This window comes from Erinaceus europaeus, chromosome X, assembly GCF_950295315.1.
Source record: "Erinaceus europaeus chromosome X, mEriEur2.1, whole genome shotgun sequence".
Lineage (NCBI taxonomy): Eukaryota > Metazoa > Chordata > Mammalia > Eulipotyphla > Erinaceidae > Erinaceus > Erinaceus europaeus.
In genome coordinates, this window is record NC_080185.1 from 51,488,996 (window position 1) to 51,516,743 (window position 27,748).

The 27,748-nt window shown below is 37.0% G+C and overlaps 1 protein-coding gene across 1 annotated transcript in view; it reads right to left on the reverse strand.

Annotated features, from left to right (window-relative positions):
• The window catches only part of PAK3 (p21 (RAC1) activated kinase 3), a 146,238-nt gene that overhangs the window by 69,987 nt on the left and 48,503 nt on the right, over window positions 1-27,748 (reverse strand). The window contains exons 4-6 of the mRNA XM_060182741.1: window positions 22,969-23,122; window positions 20,859-20,896; window positions 16,166-16,297 (exon numbers count right to left, since the gene is read on the reverse strand). Of these exons, the coding sequence (XP_060038724.1) occupies window positions 16,166-16,297; window positions 20,859-20,896; window positions 22,969-23,122 (324 nt within the window). The remainder of the gene's footprint in view (window positions 1-16,165; window positions 16,298-20,858; window positions 20,897-22,968; window positions 23,123-27,748) is intronic.

Below are 27,748 nucleotides of genomic sequence, written 5' to 3' on the forward strand. Positions count from 1 at the left end.
ATGCCCACTGTCACTCTTACAGCCCTCTACACATCTTGTTCAAATAATTATGCTGGTCACTGTCTAGCTAAACTTTAATTTGCCTACTTCCTATTCCACAATGCATCTAGAATAGGGTAGCCATATAATTCATTAAACTCAAACAAAATTGCATTGTTCCTCCTGTAGATGTTCCAAATTTTAAGGTACGTGTTCAAGAATGTATTTTACTTGAGGTATATCTATAGAATGCCATCAACCTAACAGTTCTGAGTTGCTATTTCATTTCACGTTAAATACTATTAAAATGAATTTCATATCAATTAAAACTAACATTATTTAAATCAGCTATTAGTGGGTAAGGGCCTGGAATTTTTTTCTTTTAATGAAAAGATTTTAAAGTCATTTGAAGCCATGATTTCATTAAGCAGTTTATAGTCTTCTAAGAAAGTTATATGATTAAGTTGCTGAGAAAATTCTTCTTCATAGACTGAAGAAAAGCAAATAAACTTCAGCCTAAGCCACTTTTTGAAATATAACCAATTCCTATTGGCATGGTTCAGTTAGTGAGGCTTTATGGTAGCAAATTATTCAACCTTTTATTTCCATGGTATGCAAGGCAAAAAAAATGGAAATAAATCCTTTCATAAGGATTACCAAAAGACAACCATTTTGGTGAGATACTACTTCTGAACTTGACTGTTATTCAAGTTAAATGGCATACCCAAGCCTATTGCCCTTCACAGGAGAGTGTGTGCTGCCATCTACTGATGTTCAGAAAATGCACAGGAAGTCTTGTTTATAATTCTCAATCTCAAAAACCAGTGAAGTGACTTTTTCACCAGGGACAATGTAACTTACTCTTATAAATTACACTAGAGGAATGAAAAATAGTATAACAATATAGAAAAAAAGAGATTTTAAAAAATGTAAGTCTAAAGAAAAAAAGGTAGTAATACTAAAACAATCTCCAACCAGAGCGATTGACATTTCTTGTTTTCTTTTTATTTCTTTGTTTTATTGCCACAATGACTCCATCACTCCAGACAACAATTTTCCCCCTTTATTTAATATAAAATAGTTAACATAAATTCTGAGGATTAATAAAGAGATTGTTTTTGAGTATGGGATGTGTGGGAAAAGAATAAGAGGAGACTGTGCTAGTGGGGCCCAGAGGAAGGAGGCTCAAGAGAAATTTCCTGCATTGAAGAATTTTGCTGACAGTCAGCACCTTTTAAAAATTTCACTGAAATGTAAGAACTTCTTTATTTCCAACAGACCACAATGAACAAGCCAGACCCAGGATATCTGTTTGTGTAAAACTGAAATATAATCTGTTCATTTCAAGCATTAATGATTTCATATCTGGCACACATAATTGGTATCTGGCTGGAAGATGAATAGCTTGTGGTTTGGGCTGGCCACATCACAGTAATCAGATCCCTGAGATAGAAGGTGAAGCCACCCTCCATTTATCCCCACATTAATGGTAGAGTCTACTCTAGTATGACTTCTCTAACTCCCTGCATTGCTTCTTGCATCCTTTGCCTCTCTGCTTCCTCTGTTCCACACCCCTTCCATCCCAAACTCCAGCAGAACTTGAATACTTTACAGGAGCCACATATATTGTCTGGTGTTAATTATTCATTCTTGCTGGAAGACCTTATTTTTCAGATTGAAAAATATAGTCATTCTCAGTTTGCAATCATTGCATCATGATTTCATGACACTACACATTTCTTTAAATGTCTTAAAGCAGTTCACACAAAACCTCATTTATTTCAGTGATGTTATTCTTTTAATATTCAAATGAAGAAAATGAAATTCGGAGCTGAGAAGACAGCATAATAGTTATGAAAAAATATTTTTTATGCCTGAGACACCAAAGGTCCCAGGTTCCTTCCCTAGCACCTTCGTAAGCAAGAGCTGCACAGTCCTCTAATGAAATAAAAAGAAAGAAAAAGAAAGAAAAAAAAGTCAGAGAAGTAAGGTGATTTATCTAAGGGGATATATCTAGCCTGGATCAATAATTCACACCAAGTTATGACTTCTTCCAAAGTCTCAGGGATAGCATTATCTTGTGAACTCTTTATATTTTATGTAATAAAAGAGTAACTGTATGTTTAGAGGGCCTATTATATTCCAGGTACTGTTGCCAAAGTTTTTATTTACATTGTTGTTATTTAATCACCATAATTCTATGAGACAAAGTCTATTATTGTCCTTTTTTTCAGATGAGGAAAAAGAGGAACCATAAATTTAAATAATTTATCCAAAGTGGTATAACTGGTAGCAATGGGATTTTATGACTCCAATACCTGTCCACTTAGTAATAGGTTATATTGTGTGAATTTTACAATGTAATTAGACTCATAAGTTATAGCTGTCTTATACTCATTTGACAGATAAGAACCTGAGGTCCAGAATGTTAAATTTGCCTGTCAAGATCTAGAAGCAGAAGGTAGAGTAGGGTTGACAGTTAGTGGTCCACTGAGTAGCCCAAAAATTATTTCCTCTAAATCCAAGCACTGTTCAGAAGATAAAAACTAATAAATTGCAATAGTAATTTACCGGTATTTCACTCCACTGCTCGGTGCAGAGAAGAAGAAACAAAAAAACCAAAATTCTAGTACCATTACAATGAACAAACAAAATAAGATTTGATCAAGAAAATAATGGGGTCAGGTGGTGGTGCATCTGGTTGAAAGCACATATTACCCAGGTTCAAGTCTCTGTAACCCACCTGCAGGAGAAAAACTTCACAAGTGCTGAAGCAGTGCTATAGCACTCTCTCTCTGTCTCTCTCTCTCTTTCTCCCTCTCCCTCTCTCCCTCCCTCTTGATCTGCCCCTAATTTCTCAATTTCTCTCTGTCCCTATCCAATAAATGTTTGTTTCCCTTTTGTGAACTTAAGAAAGCTATACATTTATTTTCATTATAGTAAGATTAGAGATACTTGAAATAATTGTCAAATATTAATCACTTTTACTAAAGTGAGACTGTTAGGTTTGTAAAATTATCTTTGTTTGTTTGTTTGTTTGTTTTAGACAGAGGCAGAAAAGTAGAAAGGCAGAGGGAGAAACTGAAAGAAATCACAGCACTGGGGGCGGGGGGGGGTTCCAGGAAGATGGCGGACTGAGAAGCTGCTAGCAGCGTGAGCTCCGATCACATCTCCTGGAAACAGTAGGATTTTCTGTTTTTAGCAGGCCAGCCAATAAGGGGTCCTAATGGTGACATCAAGGAGGTGACTATAACTTAATTTGGGTTAAGAATTAGAGTAGGGAAAAAAGGGGAAAAAATTCTTTTTTCTTCCTTTTAATTTTCAAGCATACCTCCTTCCCCCCCCCAAAGCAGTCCCTGGGGACCAACTCCTAGCAGGATACCCCACACAACCAAACAGGGTGCTTTTTTGAATTCACTGATACACATTTGGGAATTTCCTTGCACTGCTCTTTAATTACAACTCTTTTTCTAATCTCCCTTTTCTCTCTCTTCTCTCTCTCTCTCTTTTTTTTAATCTTGTCATACACTTCTTCCTTCTTCTTTGCCTTTCTGAATTTGTGAATTATTTTGGGGAAGAAATCTTACTCAGAGTGGACTCTCTCTCTGTGTATCTCTGCTCTAGTTCCCTTTCCCCTCTTGTTACCCCTAGAATATACAGTGGATAGTAGATTTGCATAACTGTCTATTCTTGCTATCCCCTCATTCTTTTCTCTTTCTTCACTGGGATTTGGTTACTATTTTTTCACGAACTGGAGAAATTGTTTGGCTAACTGGCAATGATTAAACTACTTCAATACTTACTTCAGTTGCTACTGTAATTCCGGAGATTGGTGAGTGCAATTGTCATAAAGGTATTTAGTACAGTGTTACTTGTATTCAAGACACAACAACTGAGGTACAACAGAGCATATAAAAAAAGAAACACATAAATAAAAAAAATGGGTAGATCAAAAACAAATAAAACTGCTACTCCAATGAATGAAGACAAGAGCCCAGAAGAAACTAACTACAAATCAGTCAGAAGTAACCATAGATAAGAAAAGTATGCAAGCAATAATAAACTTATTAATCACAGAAATGAAAACAACATTGGAGGAAAGGAATGGCAGTATTAGGGAAACAAAAGTTGAGACCCCCCCCAAGGAAAATACTGATTATCTTGAGGCAATTAGAGAACTGAAAGCTGAAATAGCTGTAATGAAGAAAGAAGCTGAGGCAAGGGAAAGCAGACTAACAGAAGCAGAAAACAGAATTAGTCAGACAAAGGATGAGTTAGAGAAAACAAAGAAAGAAGTGAAAGAGCTTAAAAAGAGATTGAGAGACACTGAAAACAACAACAGAGACATATGGGATGATCTCAAAAGAAGTAACATTCATATAATTGGCCTGCCAGAGGAAGAAAGAGAGGAAGGGGAAGCAAACATTCTAGAGGAAATAATACAAGAAAACTTCCCAGACCTGAATAACAAAAAGGATATCAAGGTTCAAGAGGCCCAGAGAGTACCAAACAGAATCAACCCAGACCTGAAGACACCAAGACACATCATAATCACAATGAGAAGAAGTAAGGATAAAGAAAGGATCCTAAAGGCTGCAAGAGAGAAACAAAAAGTCACATACAAGGGAAAAACCCGTAAGATTATCTGCAGACTTCTCCACTCAAACTCTAAAAGCCAGAAGGGAGTGGCAAGATATCTATCCATCCCTGAATGAAAAAGGGTTTCAACCAAGGATAATATATCCTGCTAGACTTTCATGCAAACTAGATGGAGGGATCAAAACCTTCTCAGATAAACAACAGTTAAAGGAGGCAACCATCACCAAGCCGACCCTGAAAGAGGTACTAAAAGACCTCTTATAAACAAGAACATCACTATAATACTTGAAATATATCAGAGCAAACAAATTTTTTAGAACAATGGCACTACAATACATTAAATTCATAATATCAATAAATGTCAATGGCTTAAACTCACCCATCAAAAGGCACAGGGTGGGGGGATGGATCAGAAAACATAACCCAACCATATGCTGCTTGCAAGAATCCCATCTGTCACAACAAGATAAACACAGACTTAAACTGAAAGAATGGAAAACTATCATACAGGCTAACAGACCACAAAAAAGGGCAGGAACAGCCATTCTCATCTCAGACACAATGGATTTTAAATTAAATAAAGTAATAAAAGATAGGCAAGGAAATTACATAATGAATAGAGGATCAATCAGCCAAGAAGACTTAACAATTATTAACATCTATGCACCCAACGAGGGACCATCTAAATACATTAAGCATCTACTGAAAGAATTTCAAAAATACATCAATAGTAATACAATAATAGTGGGAGACTTCAATACCCCACTCTCACACTTAGACAGATCAACAAAGCAGAGAACCAACAAAGAGACAAGAGAATTGAATGAAGAGATTGACAGACTAGACCTCTTGGACATTTTCAGACTCCTCCACCCCAAAAAACTGGAATACACCTTCTTTTCAAATCCACATAACACATACTCAAGGATAGACCACATGTTAGGCCACAAAGACAGCATCAATAAATTCAAGAGCATTGAAATCATCCCAAGTATCTTCTCAGACCACAGTGGAGTAAAACTAACTTTTAACAACAAACGGAAAATTATTGAAAGACAGAATGTGGAAACTAAACAACATGCTCCTTAAGAACCACTGGGTCAGAGATTCACTCAAGCAGGAAATTCAAATGTTCCTGGAAGCTAATGAAAATGAAGACACAACCTATCAAAATATTTGGGACACAGTGAAAGCAGTACTGAGAGAGAAACTTATAGCCATACAATCACATATTAAACAACAAGAAGAAGCTCAAATGAACGACCTTACTGCACACCTCAAGGACTTAGAGAAAGAGGAACAAAGGAACCCTAAAGCAACCAGAAGGACAGAAATCACTAACGTTTGAGCAGAAATAAACAACATCGAAAATAAAAGAACCATACAAAAGATCAATGAAGCCAAATGTTGGTTCTTTGAAAGATTAAACAAAATTGACAACCCCCTAGCCAGACTCACCAAACAAAAAAGAGAGAAGACTCAAATCAATAGAATTGTAAACGATGGAGGAGATATCACAACTGACAGCACAGAAATCCAGAGAATCCTGAGAAACTTCTATAAACAACTGTATGACACCAAGCTAGAGAATCTGGAAGAAATGGAACAATTCCTAGAAACCTATGCTCTTCCAAAACTGAACCAAGAAGAAATACAAAATTTAAATGCACCAATCACAGACAAAGAAATTGATACCATTATTAAGAATCTCCCCAACAACAAAAGTCCTGGACCATATGGTTTCACAAACGAATTCTACAAAACTTTCAGGAAACAGTTAATACCGATACTTCGTAAGCTATTCCATAAGATTGAAGAAACAGGAATACTCCTTTCCACCTTTTATGAAGCCAACATCACCCTGATACCAAAACTGATAGGGACAGAACAAAAAAGGAAAACTACAGACCAATATCTCTGATGAACATAGATGCCAAAATATTAAACAAGATCTTGGCCAACCGGATACAGCAACATATCAAAAAGATTGTTCATCATGACCAAGTGGGATTCATCCCAGGAATGCAAGGCTGGTTCAACATCCGTAAGTCAATCAATGTCATTCACCACATCAATAAAATCAAAGCCAAAAAACACATGATTATCTCAATAGATGCAGAGAAAGCCGTTGACAAAATCCAACAACCGTTCATGCTCAAAACTCTGAAAAAAATGGGAATAGATGGGAAATGCCTCAAGATAGTGGAGTCTATATATAGCAAACCTATAGCCAACATCATACTCAATGGACAGAAGCTGAAAGCATTCCCCCTCAGATCGGGGACTAGACAGGGCTGTCCACTGTCACCATTACTCTTCAACATAGTATTGGAAGTTCTTGCCATAGCAATCAGGCAAGAGAAAGAAATCAAAGGAATACAGATTGGAAGGGAAGAAGTCAAGCTCTCACTATTTGCAGATGATATGATAGTATACATAGAAAGACCTAAAGAATCCAGTAGAAAATTACTGGAAGTTATTAGGCATTATAGCAAGGTATCAGGCTACAAAATCAATGTACAAAAATCAGTGGCACTTCTCTATGCAAACACTAAATATGAAGAAGAAGACATCCAGAAATCACTCCCATTTACTGTTTCAGCAAAATCAATCAAATACCTAGGAATAAAGTTGACCAAAGAAGTGAAAGGCTTGTATACTGAAAACTATGAGTTGCTACTCAAGGAAATAGAAACTGATACCAAGAAATGGAAAGATATCGCATGCTCATGGACTGGAAGAATAAATATCATCAAAATGAATATTCTCCCCAGAGCCAGATACAAATTTAATGCAATACCCATCAAAGTTCCACCAAGCTTCTTTAAGAGAATAGAACAAACACTGCAATCATTTATCTGGAACCTGAAAACACCTAGAATTACCAAAACCATCTTGAGGAAAAGAAACAGAAATGGAGGCATCACACTCCCACACCTGAAACTATATTATAAAGCCATCATCATCAAAACAGCATGGTACTGGAACAAAAATAGGCACACAGACCAGTGGAACAGAATTAAAAGCCCAGAAGTAAATCCCAACACCTATGGGCATCTAATCTTTGATAAGGGGGCCCAAAGGATTAAATGGAAAAAAGGAGGCTCTCTTCAATAAATGGTGCTGGGAAAACTGGGTTGAAACATGCAGAAGAATGAAATTGAACCACTTTATCTCACCAGAAACAAAATTCAACTTCAAATGGATCAAAGACCTAGATATCAGACCAGAAATAATCAAATACTTAGAGGAAAACATTGGTAAAACACTTTCCCATATACACCTCAAGGACATCTTTGATGAATCAAACCCTATTGCAAGGAAGAGTAAAGCAGAAACAAAGCAATGGGACTACATCAAATTCAAAAGCTTCTGCACATCCAAAGAAACTATTAAACAAACAGAGAGACCCCTCACAGAATGGGAGAAGATCTTCACATGCCAGACATCAGACAACAAACTAATCACCAAAATATATAAAGAGCTCAGCAAACTTAGCACCAAAAAAGCAAATGACCCCATCCAAAAATGGGCAGAGGATATGAACAACACATTCACCTCAGAGGAGATCCAAAAGGCTAACAAACATATAAAAAACTGCTCTAGGTCACTGATTGTCAGAGAAATGCAAATTAGGACAACACTAAGATACCACCTCACTCCTGTAAGAATGGCATACATCAAAAAGGACAGCAGCAACAAATGCTGGAGAGGATGTGGGGACAGAGGAACCCTTTTACATTGCTGGTGGGATTGTAAATTGGTCCAGCCTCTGTGGAGAGCAGTCTGGAACACTCTCAGAAGGCTAGACATGGACCTTCCATATGATCCAGTAATTCCTCTCCTGGGGTTATACCCCCAAGGACTCCATAACACCCATCCAAAAAGAGGTGTGCTCTCCTATGTTCATAGCAGCACAATTCATAATAGCTAAAACCTGGAAGCAACCCAGGTGCCCAATAACAGATGAGTGGCTGAGAAAGCTGTGATATATATACACAATGGAATACTATGCAGCTATCAAAAACAGTGAACTCACCATCTCTGACCCATCTTGGACAGAGCTAGAAGGAATTATGTTAAGTGAACTAAGTCAGAAAGATAAAGATGATTATGGGATGATCCCACTCATCAACAGAAGTTGAGGAAGAAGATCTGAAAGGGAAACTAAAAGCAGGACCTGATCAAATTGTAAGTTGGGCACCAAAGTAAAAACCCTGTGGTGAGGGGTAGACATGCAGCTTCCTGGTCTAGTGTGGGGTGGGAGTGGGCGGGAGGGATGGGTCACAGTCTTTTGATGGTGTTTATGTACACTCCTAGCAAAATGTAGACGTATAAATCAGTAGTTAATTAATATTAGAGGGGGGAAATCAGTTGTATGTCTCAAAGTTTCTCAAAACACAAACTGAATCTTTTTAATATATAGGCTTTGTATGTGATATGCGGACTCTCTCAAAAGTCTAGTCCAAGTAGATTAGAAGCATCCAATAGCACAGCTATATACAAGATACTGGATACTGTACAGCAAACCATAACAAAAGGACTTTTCAAAGTTAACCCAATTACCAAATAATGTGATGATAACATTAACTATCGATTGTCTTTTTGAACCCTAAGACAGCAGGAACCTCACATCTCCACTATAGAGCCCTACTTCCCCCAGTCCTGGAACCCTTTGATTGGGCCCACTTTTCCGTATGCGTCTCCCAATCCAAACCAAATAATATTGCATCCACCGATCACAACCTAACCAACACAATGATTGCCACCTCAACATGCTTCACCTCAGACTGTGTCCAGAGACTTCACATGTGGAATGACAACCCTTCAGCTTCATTACTCGGGTGAGACCTTTCCTTTAATAGTACACTCTAATTTCATCTCAGGTAGTTCACTTTCTAACAAAGTCCCATAACCTAGATATACACCAGTTTCTGTGAGAGAGAGCTTATGTGCACACGTATCCATAAACTACTGCAAAATATATACCTGAAAGCAGGACTACACTGGAGTTTGCAGTGAGTACCTCCCTAACACTTCCTCTCCACTATTCCAAACTTGGGATCCATGATTGCTCAACAAATTGTTTGGCTTCGTATGTTAACTCTCTTTTCAATCACCAGGCTCCAGATGCCACCAGGATGCTGGCCAGGCTTCCCTGGATTGAAGACCCCACCAATGGGTCCTGGAGCTCAGCTTCCCCAGAGACACACCTTACTAGGGAAAGATAGAGGCAGACTGGGAATATGGACCGACCAGTCAACGCCCATGTTCAGCGGGGAAGCAATTACAGAAGCCAGACCTTCTACCTTCTGCAACCCTCAATGACCCTGGGTCCATGCTCCCAGAGGGCTAGAGAATGGGAATCATGGGAGGGGGTGGGTTATGGATATTGGGTGGTGGGAATTGTGTGGAGTTGTACCCCTCCTACCTTATGTTTTTGTTCATTAATCCTTTCTTAAATAAAAAATTAAAAAAAAAAGAAATCACAGCACTAAGACTCGTAGTGGGGGCTAGATTCAAACCTGGGTTACACACATAGCAAAGAAGTACAGTTTCCAAATGAACTATTTTGCCATCCAAGATTTGTAAAATATGATATGATATAACAGGCCATGTCCATGTGTAAATTATAAAAAGCGGAGAAGCATTTGACTTAATAGCTGATTTTAAATTAATCCTAGCAATTCATTCATTCATTTCTTCCATTTTACACAGATGGGTAGTTGGAGTACACAGAAGTAAAGTAGGCAAAGGAAACAATGTAAGCTTTGGTGGCAAATAAATTTGGTGATCTGGTAATTTAAACTTTATTTAAGACTTATTTTTACTATCTATAAAATGGGGTTATTAAAATCTACCATGAGGAACAGTTGTTGAAAAAAATGTGATGAGGTTTGTAATGTAGCCAGCAAAGATACTGTTCAGTAACAGAAAATACAATTTTTGCTAATAATAACAAGCAGCTATTATTAGCACTACAGGCATATGTAATTATGTGTAAAATCGGTTGGCTTAAGACCAGCAATACCGGTTCTGAGCATTCACTCACTAACAGCTGCATCCAGAACCTTTGCCTTTCTTTTTTATTATTTATTTATTTATTTATTTATTTATTATTGGATAGATAGAGAGAAATTGAGAAGGAAAGCAGAGATGGAGAGGGAGCGAAACAAACACCTACAACTCTGCTTCACCACTTGTGAAGCTTCCCCCCTACAGGTAGGGACCAGGGGCTTAAACCTGGTCTTTGTGCACCATACTATGTGCACTTAACCAGAACCTTTGCCTTCCTAAATGCCCTCTAACTCAAAATGTTTCAGTCTTTTGGACTGAATGATTCTTTGCCATAGAGAAGAAAAAAGGTGGCTATCCTATCATTTGAATTGTAGAGTGATTAGGAGCACCTCTAACTTCTCTCTACTAAATATCAGTAACACTCTGAATCTTGACATGTTTCCAGGTATTGGCAAATGTGCCCTAGGGAGTCCGGCTGTAGCACAGTGGGTTAAGCGCAGGTGGCGCAAAGCACAAGGACCGGCATAAGGATCCCGGTTCGAACCCCGGCTCCCCACCTGCAGGGGAGTTGCTTCACAGGCGGTGAAGCAGGTCTGCAGGTGTCTATCTTTCTCTCCTCCTCTCTGTCTTCCCCTCCTCTCTCCATTTCTCTCTGTCCTATCCAACAACAACAACAATAATAACTACAACAGTAAAACAACAAGGGCAACAAAAGGGAATAAATAAATTAAATAAATATTAAAAAAAATTTTTAAAAATGTGCCCTGAAGGGCAAAATGGTCCTACAACCATCAGTGCCATCTTCTTGTAGCTTATAATCTGATCTGAGCAGCTGTCTTCTAAGTTTATTTTAGATAGGCACTTGCATAAACACGATGACCCACTCATCTCTAAATTGTAATTCACCATAAATTCTTTTAAAAAATATTTATTTATTCCTTTTTGTTGCCCTTGTTGTTTTATTGTTGTAGTTGTTATTGATGTCTTTGTTGTTGGATAGGAAAGAGAGAAATGGAGAGAGGAGGGGAAGACAGAGGGGGGAGAGAAAGATAGACACCTGCATACTTGCTTCACCACTTGTGAAGTGACTCCCCTGCAGGTGGGGAGCAGGGGACTTGAACCTGGATCCTTATGCTTTGCGCCACCTGCACTTAATCCGCTGCGCTACCACTCGACTTCCAATAAATTCTTATCTTCCACATAAAATTGGAGATTCCTTAGTGGTAGGAAATTGTTTCTCTATTTTTTCTACTGTTTTTTTTCCCAAAGATTCTTGATAGGATAGGACAATAGAAACTCAGTAAAAGATTCACTTGTTGACTCATCATTTCACCTTGTTACTTCATAGGCATTGCAAAGTGCCCTTTGGTATGAGGCACTTTGCAGGAACTTAATGGGGTCGGGGGAGACAGAGTCCCTGTCCTTAAGAAGCTAACAACTGGGGCTGGGCAGTAGCTCAGCGGGTTTAGCCTACATGGCGCAAAGCGCAAGGACCAGCGTAAGGATCCCAGTTTGAGTCCCCAGCTCCCCACCTGCAGGGGGTCACTTTGCAAGTGGTTAAGCAGGTCTACAGTTGTCTTTCTCTCCTCCTCTCTGTCTTCCCCTCCTCTCTCGATTTCTCTCTGTCCTATCCAACAACAACAACAGCTATGACAACAATAACAATTACAACTACAACAAGGGCAACAAAATGGGAAAAATAGCTTCAGGAGCAGTAGATTCGTAGTGCAGGCACCGAGCAAATGAGAGATATAAATATATGTGATAGATGCTGTCATACAAGTAGTAAAGAAAGGCCAGCAAGACTTTTCTGAGGAAGCAACTCCTGAGCTGAGTTTGAAACAATGAATAGGAGTTACATTGGAAAACTGATTGTAGATAAATAGCATTTTGTTACATAGCTTTGCAATATGATTGTAATGAATATGCTTCCCAGACCGTTTTGACTCTACTCAGTAGAAAACACATATATTTTTGATCCAGAAAGTTAACTAGAAGAGGAGTAATTTCTGAAATTAAATCAAGAAGTATATGTGTACAAAAAAATGTACATACTTACAACACAGATGAAAGGTTGGCTCTGCCTCTCTCCTTAGTTAAGGGAAGAGGCTACATATTTAGTGGTTACTGGTTTTGATGGGACTGGACTTCTAGGATGGCATATTTATCATAACTGATTAGTTATATGCTTGGAAACAGAGTTGGCAGTCAACTGAGGTAAAGAACAAACACCTCATCACAGACCCCTGCAAGCGTCAACCTGGCTTTGACCTAGCACGTTATGATTGGGCCCTCCTCAATCGCTATCGAGCAGGCCATGGCCGGTGCGCCGCTATATTCCATCGCTGGGGAGCCAGAGACGACCCGAACTGCCCCTGCGGCTCCAGACAGACTATGACTCACATAGTCAACGACTGCCACCTCTCCAGATTCAAAGGAAGTCTCGAGGCTTTGCATCAGGCTCAACCTGATGCTGTTGACTGGCTACGGAAGAAGGGCAAACGCTAGAAGAAGATATTATATGCTCTTTGGTTATATCCATAAGATATTTCATCAGACTTTTACCTCTTTAATACATGTAGCTTTAAAATACTGCTTACTATTCAATTCATTTCATCAAGTTTTCAACTTAACTGATTTTTTAAAGTAATTTTTTCAAGAAATATTCAGTTTCCATCAAATTGGAAGTGAAAGGGTGGAAGTAATACAAGATATTCAGCTTGTCAAAAACTTTCCATCTTGTGACTTCATGAAGCCCAAAGTTAATACAAGCAGCTTCAAATTTATAATTATCAATCCCCATTCTAAAATATTTATGAGAAATGGTCACATCAAGAAAGTAGTGACTGCAAAAATACTCACTTAGCTTCTCTAAGATCTCTTCATCTGTCATCTTAGATTTTTTCCTTTGTCGATCTGTGTTTCTATACAAAGTACTGGAATTGGCATTCTCAGCAGAAGGTGGAGTGGCCTCTTTATTTGGTGCTGCTGGTGAAGCAATAGATTCAACCACCGAACGAGTATAGATCTTAAAGACAAAACCAGAACAGTTCTACAACTGAAACATCAAGCTAAAGAAAGAGTATAGAGAGTATCTGGGAAAATAACTCAAGTGGTAAAAGTCAGGACTTGCATACTTGAGTTTCTTGGTTTGATCACCAGTACCACATGCACCTGAGTAGTACTCTAGCTTCCTTCTCTCTCCCTCCCCTCACCCTCACCCTCACCCTCTCCTCTCCTCTCCTCTCCTCTCCTCTCCTCTCCTCTCTCTCTCTCTCTCTCTCTCTCTCCCCTTCCTCCCCCTGCCTCTCTCTCTCTCTCTCTCTCTCTCTATATATATATATATATATATATATATATATATATATAGTGTGTTTAATGAGAAATTATCTCAAAGGAAGAAAATACATATTTAAAATAAATAGTATATAGCCCAGGTGCTGTGATAGCAACAATCTTTTCAAAAATGAATATTTACTTTGTAAAGAACAGCAGGATATTTTTTAAATGATTCATTTTTCTTCTTATTTATGTAAGAGGGAGTAACAGAAAACAAGCATACCACTCAACTCTGGCATGTGTTAGTAATGGGAACTGAACTTGGTAACTCCTGCATGCAATTGAGTGCTACATCTCTGATATTTCCTGGTCAAGGACACAAACTTCTAAAACAGTTTTAAGTTGATAAGGAAATTGACAAGATGTTATAGTAATTGCCTGTATACCCTTTAAACACCTCCCATAAGCATAACCTCCCCCATTAACATTATCCCCCACCAGAGTGGTACATTTCTTATAACTGATAGTTTCTTATAATTGATGATAGTGACATAACACAATAATCTAAAGTTCATAATTTATTTGTGGTTGACTCTTGGTATGGAAAAATCTAGATTCACATGTATCCATAATTGTGGTTTGATAGCCAGTATTTTCATTAACCTAAAAATCTTCTGTGTTCACCTATTCATGCTTTCCACTATGCCCCAATTCTGAATGAATCTTTCCCCAACTTTTACTAGTGATTTAATAATGGTTTACAAGCCAGTCATGTTGTGGTGCACCTGGTTGAGTGCAGATATTACTATGCGTAAGTACCTGGGTTCAAGCTTCCACTTCCCACCTGCAGGGGAAAAGCTTCATGAGCAGTGAAACTGGTCTGCACGCATTTGTCTTTCTTCCTACCTCTTTTCCACCTATAAATTTATCACTATACTGTCAAAGAAAAACAGAAAGAAAAAGGGAAAAGTGGCCACCAGGAGCAGTGGATTCATAGTGCTGTCACTGAGCCCCATAGATAACCACAGTGGCAACAAAGATATTAATTTAAAAATCATAGTTGTTAGATCTGGGGAAATAGCATAATGATAGTGTAAAATACTTTCATGCCTGAAGTTCTGAGGCTCCAGGTTCAATCCACAGGCCATCATAAGCCTGAGCTGCGCAGTGATTTCTGGTTTCTCTTTCTCTGTATATCTCTCCTTCATTAAATAAAGTACTAAAATAATAATATTTATAAACATAAAATTTCATAAGTAGTTTTGTAGCATAGTTTTGTGCCTTCCTGCCTCCCCATAACCACCATAGTTCTCCCAAAGTCTGTAAAACAGTCTAGATACTTCTGTTCAAGTTTTTAACTTTTAATTGCCTGCATTCAGTATATAATCAAAACCATCAGGTTTAATGCTTTACTCATTTCATGAACATAATCACCTCCAATTTCATCCATATTATCCCAAAGGATACAATATCATCTTTTTTAATCAGAGTAGTATAAAAATGCTCAGCATCACTTATCATTAGGGACATACAACCTCAAACCATATTAAGATTCTATCTCACTTATATGGAAGAGAGTTCTGACAATATTTTCCTCTAAGTCTTTAATAGTTTACAGCCTAAGTTCTAAATCTTTGATCCATTTGCAGTTAACTTCTGTATATGATAATATTAGGGTATTTAATTTCATTCTTCTACCTGTTTCAACCCAATTTCCCAACACTACTTATTGAGTATGCTCTTTTTTCCATTTGATGTTGTGAGATCTCCTGTCAAAAATTAGCTGTCATTAGATGTGGGGTCTAATTTCTGGGCTCTCAGTTCTATTCCACTGGTCTATGCATTCCAGTACCAGGCCATTTTGATTATTGTGACTCTGCAGTAAGTTTCAAAGTCAGGAAGCCTAATGCCTCCATTCTTACTCTTTATTAGAATTACTTAGGTTATATGGATATTTTCCATCTCCAAATAAAATTTTTTATCTTTCTTTCTACTCTCTTAAAGAAATTTGGTGGGACCTTGACAGCGATTGATTTAAATCTCTATATGGCACTGGGTAGAATAGGCATTTTGATGATGTTAATTCTTTCAACCCAGAAGCATAGGATGTCTTTCCATTTTGATTTTTTTTTTTACCAATATACCTCTTGCCCAACTGTATACAGTGTTTCTTCTAAAGATTATGAAGGGGTAACAATGATACTGATGCTGTCAGATAACCCAATTTTAATTATATGATTGCTCCAAAGCATATTTTTGAGTCATTTGAATAGAGTCAGTCATAACTTACTGATTTTGTATGTTCTGGCCTTGGTGCAATAACTGGTGGGGGCTCATTATCATCTTCTTCTTCCTCCTCTTCTTCATCTTCTTCTTCAGACACAGGTGGAGCCAAAGGAGGTTCTGACGCCGTTTTTGTACTCTTATAGTAAAAAAAAAAAAAAAAAAAAAAAAAAAAGTTTAAAGACCCAAGAATGAACTACTACAGAATGAGGCAACGAACATGAAACGGAAAAGAAGTATTTCAGCATGTAAAAACAAAAAGTAATTACAACATTACAAATAAAATAATTATCTCCGTGTGTAGGAATAGGTAGAAATTGGGTCATTTAAAATGAATAAAGCTATGGAGGGCTCAGACAACAAACTAATCACCAAAATATATAAAGAGCTCAGCAAACTTAGCACCAAAAAAGCAAATGACCCCATCCAAAAATGGGCAGAGGATATGAACAACACATTCACCTCAGAGGAGATCCAAAAGGCTAACAAACATATAAAAAACTGCTCTAGGTCACTGATTGTCAGAGAAATGCAAATTAGGACAACACTAAGATACCACCTCACTCCTGGCATACATCAAGATTACATGCACCTCCGCCTGGAAAACACTAGAGAACGTCAAGCACTGTTTTGCTTAACTGAGAGAGAAGAGGAAACAAAGGGACACTTGGAAGTAATAATAGGTGTAGGTGTGACTTAGAAAAGAAGTGAAGGGGTGCAGGGTAGGTAGCATAATGGTTATGCAAACAGACTCTCATGCCTGAGGCTCCAAAATACCAGGTTCAATCCCCTGCATCACCATAAGCCAGAGCTGAACAGTACTCTGGTAAAAAAAAGAAAAAAAGAAAAGAAGTGAAGGCAGGGCCACAGAAGCGAATAAAAATGGGCAAATAGATAGAGAGACAGAGGCAGAGGTATACAGAGACAGAGGTATACAATCAACCCATATCTGTGACCTGGGGAGAACTATTGTAGTTTTTGCTGGAGTGGGATGGGGACACATAATTATAGTGGTGGTGGGAACAAGGAACAATGTGGAATTATACCCCTAGTATCTTATAATTTTGCAAATAAATATAAAATCACTAATTTTTTTGCTTGTTTGTATTTAATAAAGAGTATTTCTTCTAAAGTCCACCTAGGAACTCCAAGTTATAAACTTTGATCTAGAATGCATGCTAGCTAGAACTACTTTAGAAAACCCCATTTTCTTTTTCACTTATTTTTTTCTCTTTTAAAAAAATTATTAGTGATTTAATCATGATTAACAAGATTGTAAGACTTAATATTTAAGGTCAAAGGAGTTAGAAATAAGTGTATGGAAAGTTTAAGGTATGGCTCTTTTGGTACTTATTTAAAATTTATATTTCAGGGTTCCATTCCAGGTCTACTCTAGGAGTGGAGCCCCTGAATATACATTTTAACAGATCACCTAGGCAATTCTGATGCACACTGAAGTAAAAAAGGGAATACATAAGCCAGAACCACAAAAAAAACATTAATCTATCAAATGACTATCTAGATTTTCTAGGCATAAATTGCATTATATTCATATACACATATTAACACTGCTGTTTCATTTAGTATCTCAGGATTTTTAAATTGTCATCACACTTTCCACAGTATAATAAAAATGTAAAATTTAAAAATATAGTTGGCTGGGGAGACGGTTCAGTGACTAGAACGCATTCTCCATATATGCAAAATCCTAGGTTCAATCCTTGATATCATAATGATAGATAAGTACTTTGGTCTCTTTCTTCCTCTCTCAATCTCTAGTAAAATTGATAAATGAATACATCTTGATAAAAGTAGTTTAAAACTGAAAAGTAAGTATCTGAACAACATTTAAGGCTATAAATACTACATGTACAAATATAAATAAAGGATTATAAATACATCAAAATCAAAGAAGGTGCTACAAGTGAGCAGTAAAATACTGCTACCATTCAATACAAATCCAAACTACAGGCAGACAGCAAAGTTTATGATCAGTTCCGAATATGTCTATATGAATTATCAATCCCAGGAGTCAGGTGGTAGTGCCCCAGGTTAAGCGCACGTGGCGCAAAGCGCAAGGACTGGCAGAAGGAACCAGGTTCGAGCCTCCAGCTCCCCACCTGCAGGGGAGACGCTTCACAGGCGGTGAAGCAGGTCTGCAGGTGTCTCTCTTTCTCTCCCTCTACTGTTTTCCCCTCCTCTTTCCATTTCTCTCTGTCCTATCCAACAACATCAGCATCAATAACAACAACAACAATAACTACAACAACAATAAAAAGACAACAAGGGCAACAAAAGGGAAAATAAATAAAAATTTAAAAAATGAATTATCAGTCCCACTAGATCCTAGGTCTACTAGTAGTGTTTCATTTTCTAAGTGGTAAAATCCTTAAAAATAGCTATTTATGAGAGAGAACCACAGCATCACTCTGCATATGCAGTCCCAGAGATCAAACTTTGGACCTCATACTTGCAAATTTTGTACTCTATCACTGCTACCTTCTGGGCCACTACAAAGAGGGTTTCTAAAGAAAAGGAAAGCATATGCAGTATAAAGTACAATCTACCCCTAGAACCAAACAAGAATAATGGTGTAATTCTTCATTCCAAAGTAAATGAGTCCTGCTGAAGTGAGCCAAACTGAACTTAAGTCTCAGGAACTCAATTGGGTACAAACTTAACCATGTACAAGGATCTAAATTCAAACCCAAATAACTCACGGGAGCACCATGTACTACAAGGAGCTTCATTACTGTCTTTTACTTTCTCTCCCTCTATCTCTTTTCCCTCTCTCTCCATGCTCCGTGTGTGTGTGTGTGTGTGTGTGTGTGTGTGTGTGTGTGTTTGTATGTGTGTGTACGCATGCATGTATAATGAATGTATCTGCTATTGAATGAGACAAAAAAGTCTGCCAGGTAAGGTGGAATCAGGCTGGTATAAAAAGCATCTAATTTGTTCATTCAATTAACAAAAACCCTGCCTTAGTCAAGCATTGCAATCAATTATTTCCACTTGGAAGTCCTGCCAACCTCTGAAACTCAAACTGCCAAATAGGAAGCTCTTCTCTTCCCTACCAAATTGAACTCCAAATTTCCCAGTGCATATAATGAGGTACTTGATGAATATATGTTAAAATAATAGTAATTTCATCTTGCAACAGTAATTTTTTTCTTCTGATTTGATGGAATAATTGGACTGTGATATATATTCACTTTTGATAACTGATTAATTTTCATTCAGACAGAGAGACACAGGGAGACATTAAGAGAATGTGAAGTACCATTACAGAAGTTTTTCCCAGTGTCGTGGTGCTCTAATATAATGTTGGGGCCTGAACCTGGTCCACATATGCCCTTCCAGATGAACTTTCTCGCCTTAGGTTTCATTTTAGCACAACTACAAGCAAAACACATAAAAGCAAGACATAAAAAAGGAAGCTATCTTAAGAGCTATAAACTGTACTTCTGGGAGGCCTTGTTTATGGAGTAGATGGGATCCAATCTCTGCTCTCCCAAAAGCAACAACTGAAAACAACAAGAGATCAAATCGGACACATAATCTACAGATGAAAAATCTACAGCATCCACTGCTAGTACATGTAGCAGAGCAAAGGCCCTCCCTCCTTCTCATTCATGAATACACAACTAATTTTCATAAAACAATAGACAGACTATCCTAGCAGGGCTATATTTAAAATAACTGACCTGAAGTTGTTAGGTGGCTCACCTGGAAGAGTGAGGACCTGGGTTTGAGACTGTGGTTTTCACATGAGAGCATTATGAACAGGTGAAGCAGTGCTTCTGTGTCTCTCCTTTTCTTTGTTTCTATCTATCTTTGTATCTTACTCTCTATCTAGAGGAAAGGGGAAAGAGAAGAAAAGAGAAGAGAGAAGAAAATAAAATTAAATTAAATTAAACAAAACAAAATAAGCCACCAGAAGTGACGAAGATGTACAGACGTTGAGCCCCAGCAACAACACTCATGGCAAAAATAAAAATAACTGACCTATTTTGCCAGAGAGATTGCTCACAGGGTAAAGCACAGCATAGTCATGTGTACAGCCAAGATTTGAACCTGTTACCATGTAAGAGGTGCTATGGCAATGGAGGAAGCTTTGCTGTTTCTCTGTGTGTTCAAGCGAGTGTGTGCACGCACGTGTGCATGCGTGCATGTTCATCTGTCTATATAAATGAAAAAACTGTGTGTGTGTGTGTGTGTGTGTGTGTGTGTGTGTGTGTGTGTGTGTGTGCGCGCGCGTAAATTGAAAAAGTCAGTCAGAGTGCAGCCTGGTTGGTAGCTTCACTGTTTGAACATTGGACTTCAATGAAAGAAGCCCCAAAGTTCTGTATCTGGCCTCACATGTACCAGAGTGGTGTTCTGTTTTTTTTTTTCTCTCTTTCTCTCTTTATCTATCTCTAATCTCCTCTCATTAATTAATATGTCTTATAAACAAAAGTTGACCACCTTAGTGAAACTTAATTTGTGTAAAGCCTTTGTCCTATAAGTAAGTAAATAACCTATCTAAAATAAAAAATAATTCTTTCTCTGCTTGTAGATACCTAATCAGTATTGCACAATAATGAACTAGTCAAAAAGGGCAAGATATGTACAGATCATGGTGATCTGGAATTTTTGTCTTTCTGAATTTTCTAATTCCCTCCCTTCATGTGCTGTTTTCAGTGTGGCAGAGAAACACTTACCGAAGGATGAGCAGCTATGTATCCATGTGCACTTTTATCTGAAAAGTAAAGATGAACATGTCACCTTTGTTTCATAAATACTACCTCATTTAGAGAGCATACTTTTAAAAGCTGCATGCACAACCAGAATGAAAATTTTTCAATACCATATCAAATAAATGTCATGATAAATAACATAGGTGTTTTCTTCTTAACATAGCTCAGACCCTTGCTTGTTCACAATATTCTCTCCAGTCATTTTATAAGACTTAATGAAGACTCCCAGAGGATCTCATTTGTATGGAGGAATGTGAAGATTATCTAACAAATATTTGTATGATGCTAGACATCTGTGTCTAGAATTTATGCCCCACTCCCTCCTCCCACCATTCTCTTCCTCCTTACTCATCCTCCATTACCATCCTCTTTCCTCCTCTCCTACACCAATCTCATTAGTCATTCTCAGCACTATATCATCTAGATAATATACTATGAGTTCCACTCAGCCCATGTAGTACAATTACTCAGATGTTGAATTCTAACATTTATTTCAGGATTTGACTTTGGCATATGAAAATCTATTTTAAAGTGACAACTTGGAGCAAAGAACAAACTATGAAACTCTGAAATTTATTGATTGTTACACCTTAATTTTTCAAGAATGAAATGATTTCATGAATACATTTTTTGGTTCTAATAGCCTGTGACTCTACAATTAACTTGAAGCATATCTCTCACTTACTTAGATTAAATATTGTCTGACTTATTATCAAGAATTCTTAGACATCTTATTTATGTAGAAAAATAAATATTTTAAAAACTCTCCTTGATGCCTTTTTTCCCCTTTTAGGTTTTCATCACTAGTAACAGCAGTTAATAAATTTTCATATTGTGAAAAGTCCAATTTAACATGTGATTTACCATGTCTATAATTTGGACTTTGAAATTTGATGTAGTCAAATTAGACATCCCCCTAGTAGATCTAGAGAAGCAACAAAGATAATGATATGAAGTGTGAAAGTATTATCTGTGGGGCCAGGTGGTGGTTTACCTGGTTGAGTGCACATGTTACAATACAAAAGAACTTGGGTTCGAGTCCCCAATCCCCACCTGTAGGGGGAAAAGCTTTATGAGTGGTGAAGCAGTGCTGCAAGTGTCTCTCTCTCTCTCTCTCTCTCTCGCCATCTGTATATCTTCTTACCCTCTTGAATTCTGGCTGTCTCTATCTAATAAAAATAATAAATTAACGTATAAAGTATTATTTGGTATGTGTTTTCTAGGAATTTATAGTCAAAACTTGCACATTAACATTTCAAACAAAGACCAAGTCAACACATTAGATCACAACTGAAGTCAAGAGTTAGTAGGGGGGGACCTGGGTGGTGGCATACCTGGTTAAGCACACATGTTACAATGCATAAGGACCAGGGTTCAAGTCCCTGGCCCCCACCTGCAGGGAGAAAGCTTTGCGAGTGGTGAAGCAGTGCTGCAGGTGTCTTTCTGTCACTCTCCCTCTCTGTCTCCTCTTATCCTATTTCTGGCTGTCTCTATGAAATAAATAAAGATAATAAAACTTTTAAAAATATTTGGTAAGAATATGGTCATGTTGGCCTTCACAAATAGCCAGAAATAGTTGTTTCAAGTTAGATTCTGGGGTCTGATCAAGATAATATGGCAACTGGAAAATTGAGCTATGTCATCTTGGTATGAATCAATAAATCTAAGGGAGAAAATAAATTTGAAGAGAAGACTATTTGATATTTACACTTTTTGCTTCATGAATGCATCACATGGCCTGATCCTAAGTGACTGGTGTCTTCATGCCAGGGAAGATACAAAATAGTCACTGTACTTGCTGATTGAAGCTGACAAAACAAACAAACAAAAAAACTACTGCTTCACTAAACAATTTCCTTATTTGAGTTCTTAAAATACTCAAGTACTGTAAATCTACTAACATCAACTGTAACTATCAAATTATTATGTTATTTTCTTATGTTGAAGTCACTTAGGAAAGGGACTAATCTTATGTAGGTCCTTCAGATGTATATGTAATTCCTTATAGACGCTGTTCTAATTTTGAGACTGATATTTAAATCACTTATTCAACTTTTGATACATTTACTCTTACCTCCTGATGTAAAGCTCATGTATTTTTGGTTGTTGACAGTTTCTTTAGAATCATAGAATTTTAGAACATCCAGAACAGCCTGTGGATTCTTCTTCTGTTCCAGTTTTGTTATGTTGGAGGTTTGCAGTAAACGTGCCCATTGTTCAGGAATCCCCTGTGGACAACCAAATGGAAAGAATGGCAGCTCAGAACATTCAGCAGTTGCATTTTCATGTTCCAGTAAAGTTCTTCACCAAGAAGCCCATGCTACCTGTAGGATTACACTTGGGAAACTGAAGTTACACTTTAAATTTAAAGTTAGTAACTTAATGCAATCATTCTCTTCTCTAATTAAAACACATAGGTAAAAGTAGGATCCAACTTAAAAAGGGTAGGTAGGAATATGACTGTGATAGAAAAAAAAAAGCGCATGAAAATCACCTCCATATTAACTCTGCTCATCCATGAAATGATGTTTACAGCTTAGCTTATTTATTCTGGTGACTCAGGGCAGACATAGCAAGACTTCTCTAAATTTATGCACAATATAGTACAGTGCAGATCAATGAATTTTATATCACTAGAGTTAACATAAGCACTTTGTGGGCATGTTGTAATCAGAATATCTTTTAGAATAAAAAGAAAACCTCACCCTTGGTCAATTTATATTTTATGAATACAAAGTGTTTTTTTTTCAGTAGAACTTCAATATAAAGGGGAATTGAGAGGAGACAAAATTATAATAGTAGAGAAGTAATAGCTACAGAGATAATATAGCTAAATATTAATATTATTGCTGCTTTGGGCATTTCCCCTGCAGCTTTCTCCTCTCTTCCCTCTAACCCCTCCTCCCCACATCATTGGCCACATATAACCTGGGGACTGTGACAATCATGTCAAAGTCTCATGAAAATTTACAGTTATCTGAATATTTTAGAGCAGAGAGGAGGGAATATTTGGAAATATAACCAAGGAGAATTGCAAAAATTGCACAGAGAGGTTAGCTTTTGCATTGAGTATTGAGCATTCTTTCCTATATGTTCAGCCTACAGATGTCCCCATTTCATAATTATCCAATCTCCAAGAACAACTTGGATCAAGAAACAGACACACCATTCCTCAAGTGCATCTAGACACAATTCATGTTGTTTGCCCTATGAAGTCTCGGCAAAACAATGTGTGACGTGGGCCTCCAGAGTTTGGGAATGACAACAAAAAAGTGAGATAAGCCAAGCAACAACTCTACTGCACACACATGAACCTGCTGCTGCAGTGCTATGACATCTCAAAGAAGCACTTTGATGCAAGCTTCTTTTGGGCCTGTGACGCACCTCTGGGAGCTTCCCTGGGCACATCTGTGAGCCATAGAGATCTGGCTGTAATGGACGTAAATAAAGAAAGAAAAGAAAGTTAAAACAGAATGTGGGACAACTTAGAAGGTGGGAGGAGATGAAACCAATGGGTCTGAATGGGGAGGGTAATCCCTTCTAAACTGGGGCAGTTATGAAAATAGGGAAGTATTAACTAAATTGGAAAATTGGGGTGGGGCACACTACAGGACAACAGATTTAAGAAAACAGAGAAACGACAATGTTCCAAAGTTTGGATGCATAATACTGCTTTTCACCAGATGCTTCCTCCATAAATAATAATTGCCTTTATTAAATGACTGGAGAAATTACTAAAAGGCAGAAACATAAATTTGGAGGGGGAAAGGATGGCATCATGAAAAGCTTCAACAATAATTTGTAAGTTATTTTTATTACTGGGTAATCACAGGTAGCCAATGGCCATGTGATGAACTTACAAATTTCAGTTCCCAATTCTGGTTAACCATTTAAGTTTCACATTGTAAGTGTCTGTTTGGCTAATATTAAGAGGATCATTGTATGGTGCTGCTGAATTTAACATTTGCTCTCATTGGTATGATTCTGCTGCACTTGGTAACTAAAGTCATGGCATATTTAGAATACTAAATTAAGAATATCTCACATAGCCAGACTCTGAGTTTCTTAGACATTTAGAACAGGGAGAGGGAAACTATCAAATTTCAAACTATATTCAAATAATTCCCATGTAAATGGTGTAGTTCTGATATCCTACTTCCCACAGTATGTTGTTATAAGTTATAAGGTAAGGTTTTATATAAATAATGTTATCATCTCCAGTGCTACAGAAACATGCTTAACCAACTGGTTTGATTTGGGATATGTCTTTGGCATATATTCTTGGCATTTGAGGTTACTCCAAGCATAGTGAGACGTTACTTTTACATGCATACATCACACAATTTGATGCTAAAGCCTTAAGCCAAAATTTTGAACTTAGGAGCCCATGCATGATCCCAGTTCTGATTCTAGGTGCAATTAATAGCATTTGGTTAATACTGTAATGGCCAAAGGAGTTATTGTTACAAAATTAGGTATGCATTGCACATAACCACTACAGCAGAAATCACTGGCATGATCATTATAAAAAGTGTTAGACTATTTACAGTTATTATGCATTCTCATGGCATTTCTAAACTTTTGTGATAATCTTGTGATTACTAGACAGCAGGGGAAAATGCTGTCAATTGCAGAGCTTCCAGACAACTATACTTACCACATAGCTATAATGCTGACCTATACTGTCTTTCTGAAGTTGAGACATACTAGTTAATAAGTGAAACCTAACAATTAAATTTGTATATATGCCATAAAGGCACATAATAAAGCAGCCATCTCATTATTTCAAGTTGAGGTACAAATCCTTAAGGTTACACAGATAAGGATTCTTAGAAGTGTGAGCATCAGAAGCACAGCACATTAATGCCTGACCATGTATACGAAAACAACTAGATGATTATCAAGCTGGGGATTTTCCAGTGTAGCCCAGGAGAATGGCAGCATGATACAACAGGCCAAGCATTTATCTTATTATAAGAAATGATAATTTATATCACTCATACCATTTTTCCCTCTGATTGACTTGAAGCGACCGTCACAGGTCTAGAGGTCTGGAAAGGGGAGTTCTGAAGTATTTGGGACAAAAATGGCAATATAATGGGTAAGGACTTGTAACAGTATAGTACTAAAAAATTCACCTCCCAACCTGACTTTAATCTCTGGATCCTAGAGTATGACCAGTTGTACAAAATTGTTATGTATCAACTTGCCACAGGGTAATGACCAAGCAATACACCAAATTGGCATTCAAATATTCAAAAGATCAGGTTCTTTTTTAAGACAACTGAATTAGAGAGTTTAACAAATTGTTCAAAACTCAAACTTAACCACAGTAATCAAAGTTAATAATATGTCCCTCCCATTCTACAAAGATGAAAAATTATGCTGTGGCAAGAGACCCAACTATAAGTCCTATGAGTAAAATTATCTTGTAAAAGCTTAATATAACTTGGTATTTTAAGTTACCAAATGTAAACCATAGGTTAAAATAGTTTTTAAACAGCAGAATCTGGCATTGTTAAAAATACATGGACAAATAGCCATAAATATTATCAGTAAAATAATAAATCATATTAGATTTCCAAAATTAGCTGCATCTTTTCTATTGTTCAATGGATATCTAACAACTGATTGCATCTAAAACCTGCTTCACTTCAATTTGAGTTACTGGGAGAAAGGAATAGGATTTTATTAAGTTTTGTTTAGTTGTAAGTCATTTTTTGCATGATTGAAAAGACTGCATACCTTATAACCCACCCCTACCACTCCCTGGTTAATCCTTTAGGTTCTAATTGAAAGCAAAGTAAAAGTAACTGATATGCTGTCAGCACAAGCAAAATTATTTACTCCTCCTCACATCAATTCAAAATCCACAAGAAAATAAAGGAGGAGAGGAACTAAAGTTGAGATATTATCGTAAAATGTCAAGTTGGAAAGAATGGAAAATTTTAAAATTAGAAAAGAAGTAGGATATCACATATAGATAATGGAAAATAGAACTTTCATATTAGAAAAGAAAAATATATGACAATAAAACAGAAATTTCAACAGAATCAAACCACATAGAAAAATTAATACTTCAAACTTGAAAATACAAAAAGTTCTTTAAGCTAAAAGGGAAGAATTATCAGGTAAATTATGCAAACATGTATATTAACTTAAACTTTCAAATATTTCAAACCTCACATAAATAATCATGTTGTCATTGTCTATGATTTTTAATCTAAACTTTTCCAGATTATAAAAATTATTTTTGGTGGTAGTGATGATAGTACTGGTAGTGGTGATGACAGTTTTGACAGTGGGGCTAATAATTGCAGTTAAAAGAAAGAGAATTTTCTCAAATATAGTAAAGAATAGAGGTTGGGCTCTATCTCAAGACCATTTAAATAATGTCTCTCTTGCCAATCATGAAACTAGTTAAATTCAACTTTATTTCAACTATATCACTGTCAGTGATTGCTAATGTTATTTTCCGCTAACTACTAAGAACACAGAAATAAGCAGCTCACATTGCAAAGCTAAGATGTGAACTCAATTTCCAGCTCAATTTCATATTGCTTATTCCTGGAATTTAAAAAAATGAGAATTTGGTTGTCAATTCAGAGTCAATATTTGTTTTTTCATGTCAAATTAATGTTTCCTCTTTTTTTTTCATCTAAGCATACAAGACAGTCTACACCTTAGTTCTCACACTACAAAACAGGAATTTCAATTATTTATCATATAAATGTGTCTCTGGTTTAAGAAGTCAAGAATCAGTGGTAGTTGTTCTAGCAAAGCTTCTTTTTATCTGAGCACATTTGAAATTACTCATTATCTCAGAATGTACATTTGAATTGAGTTCCTTACAA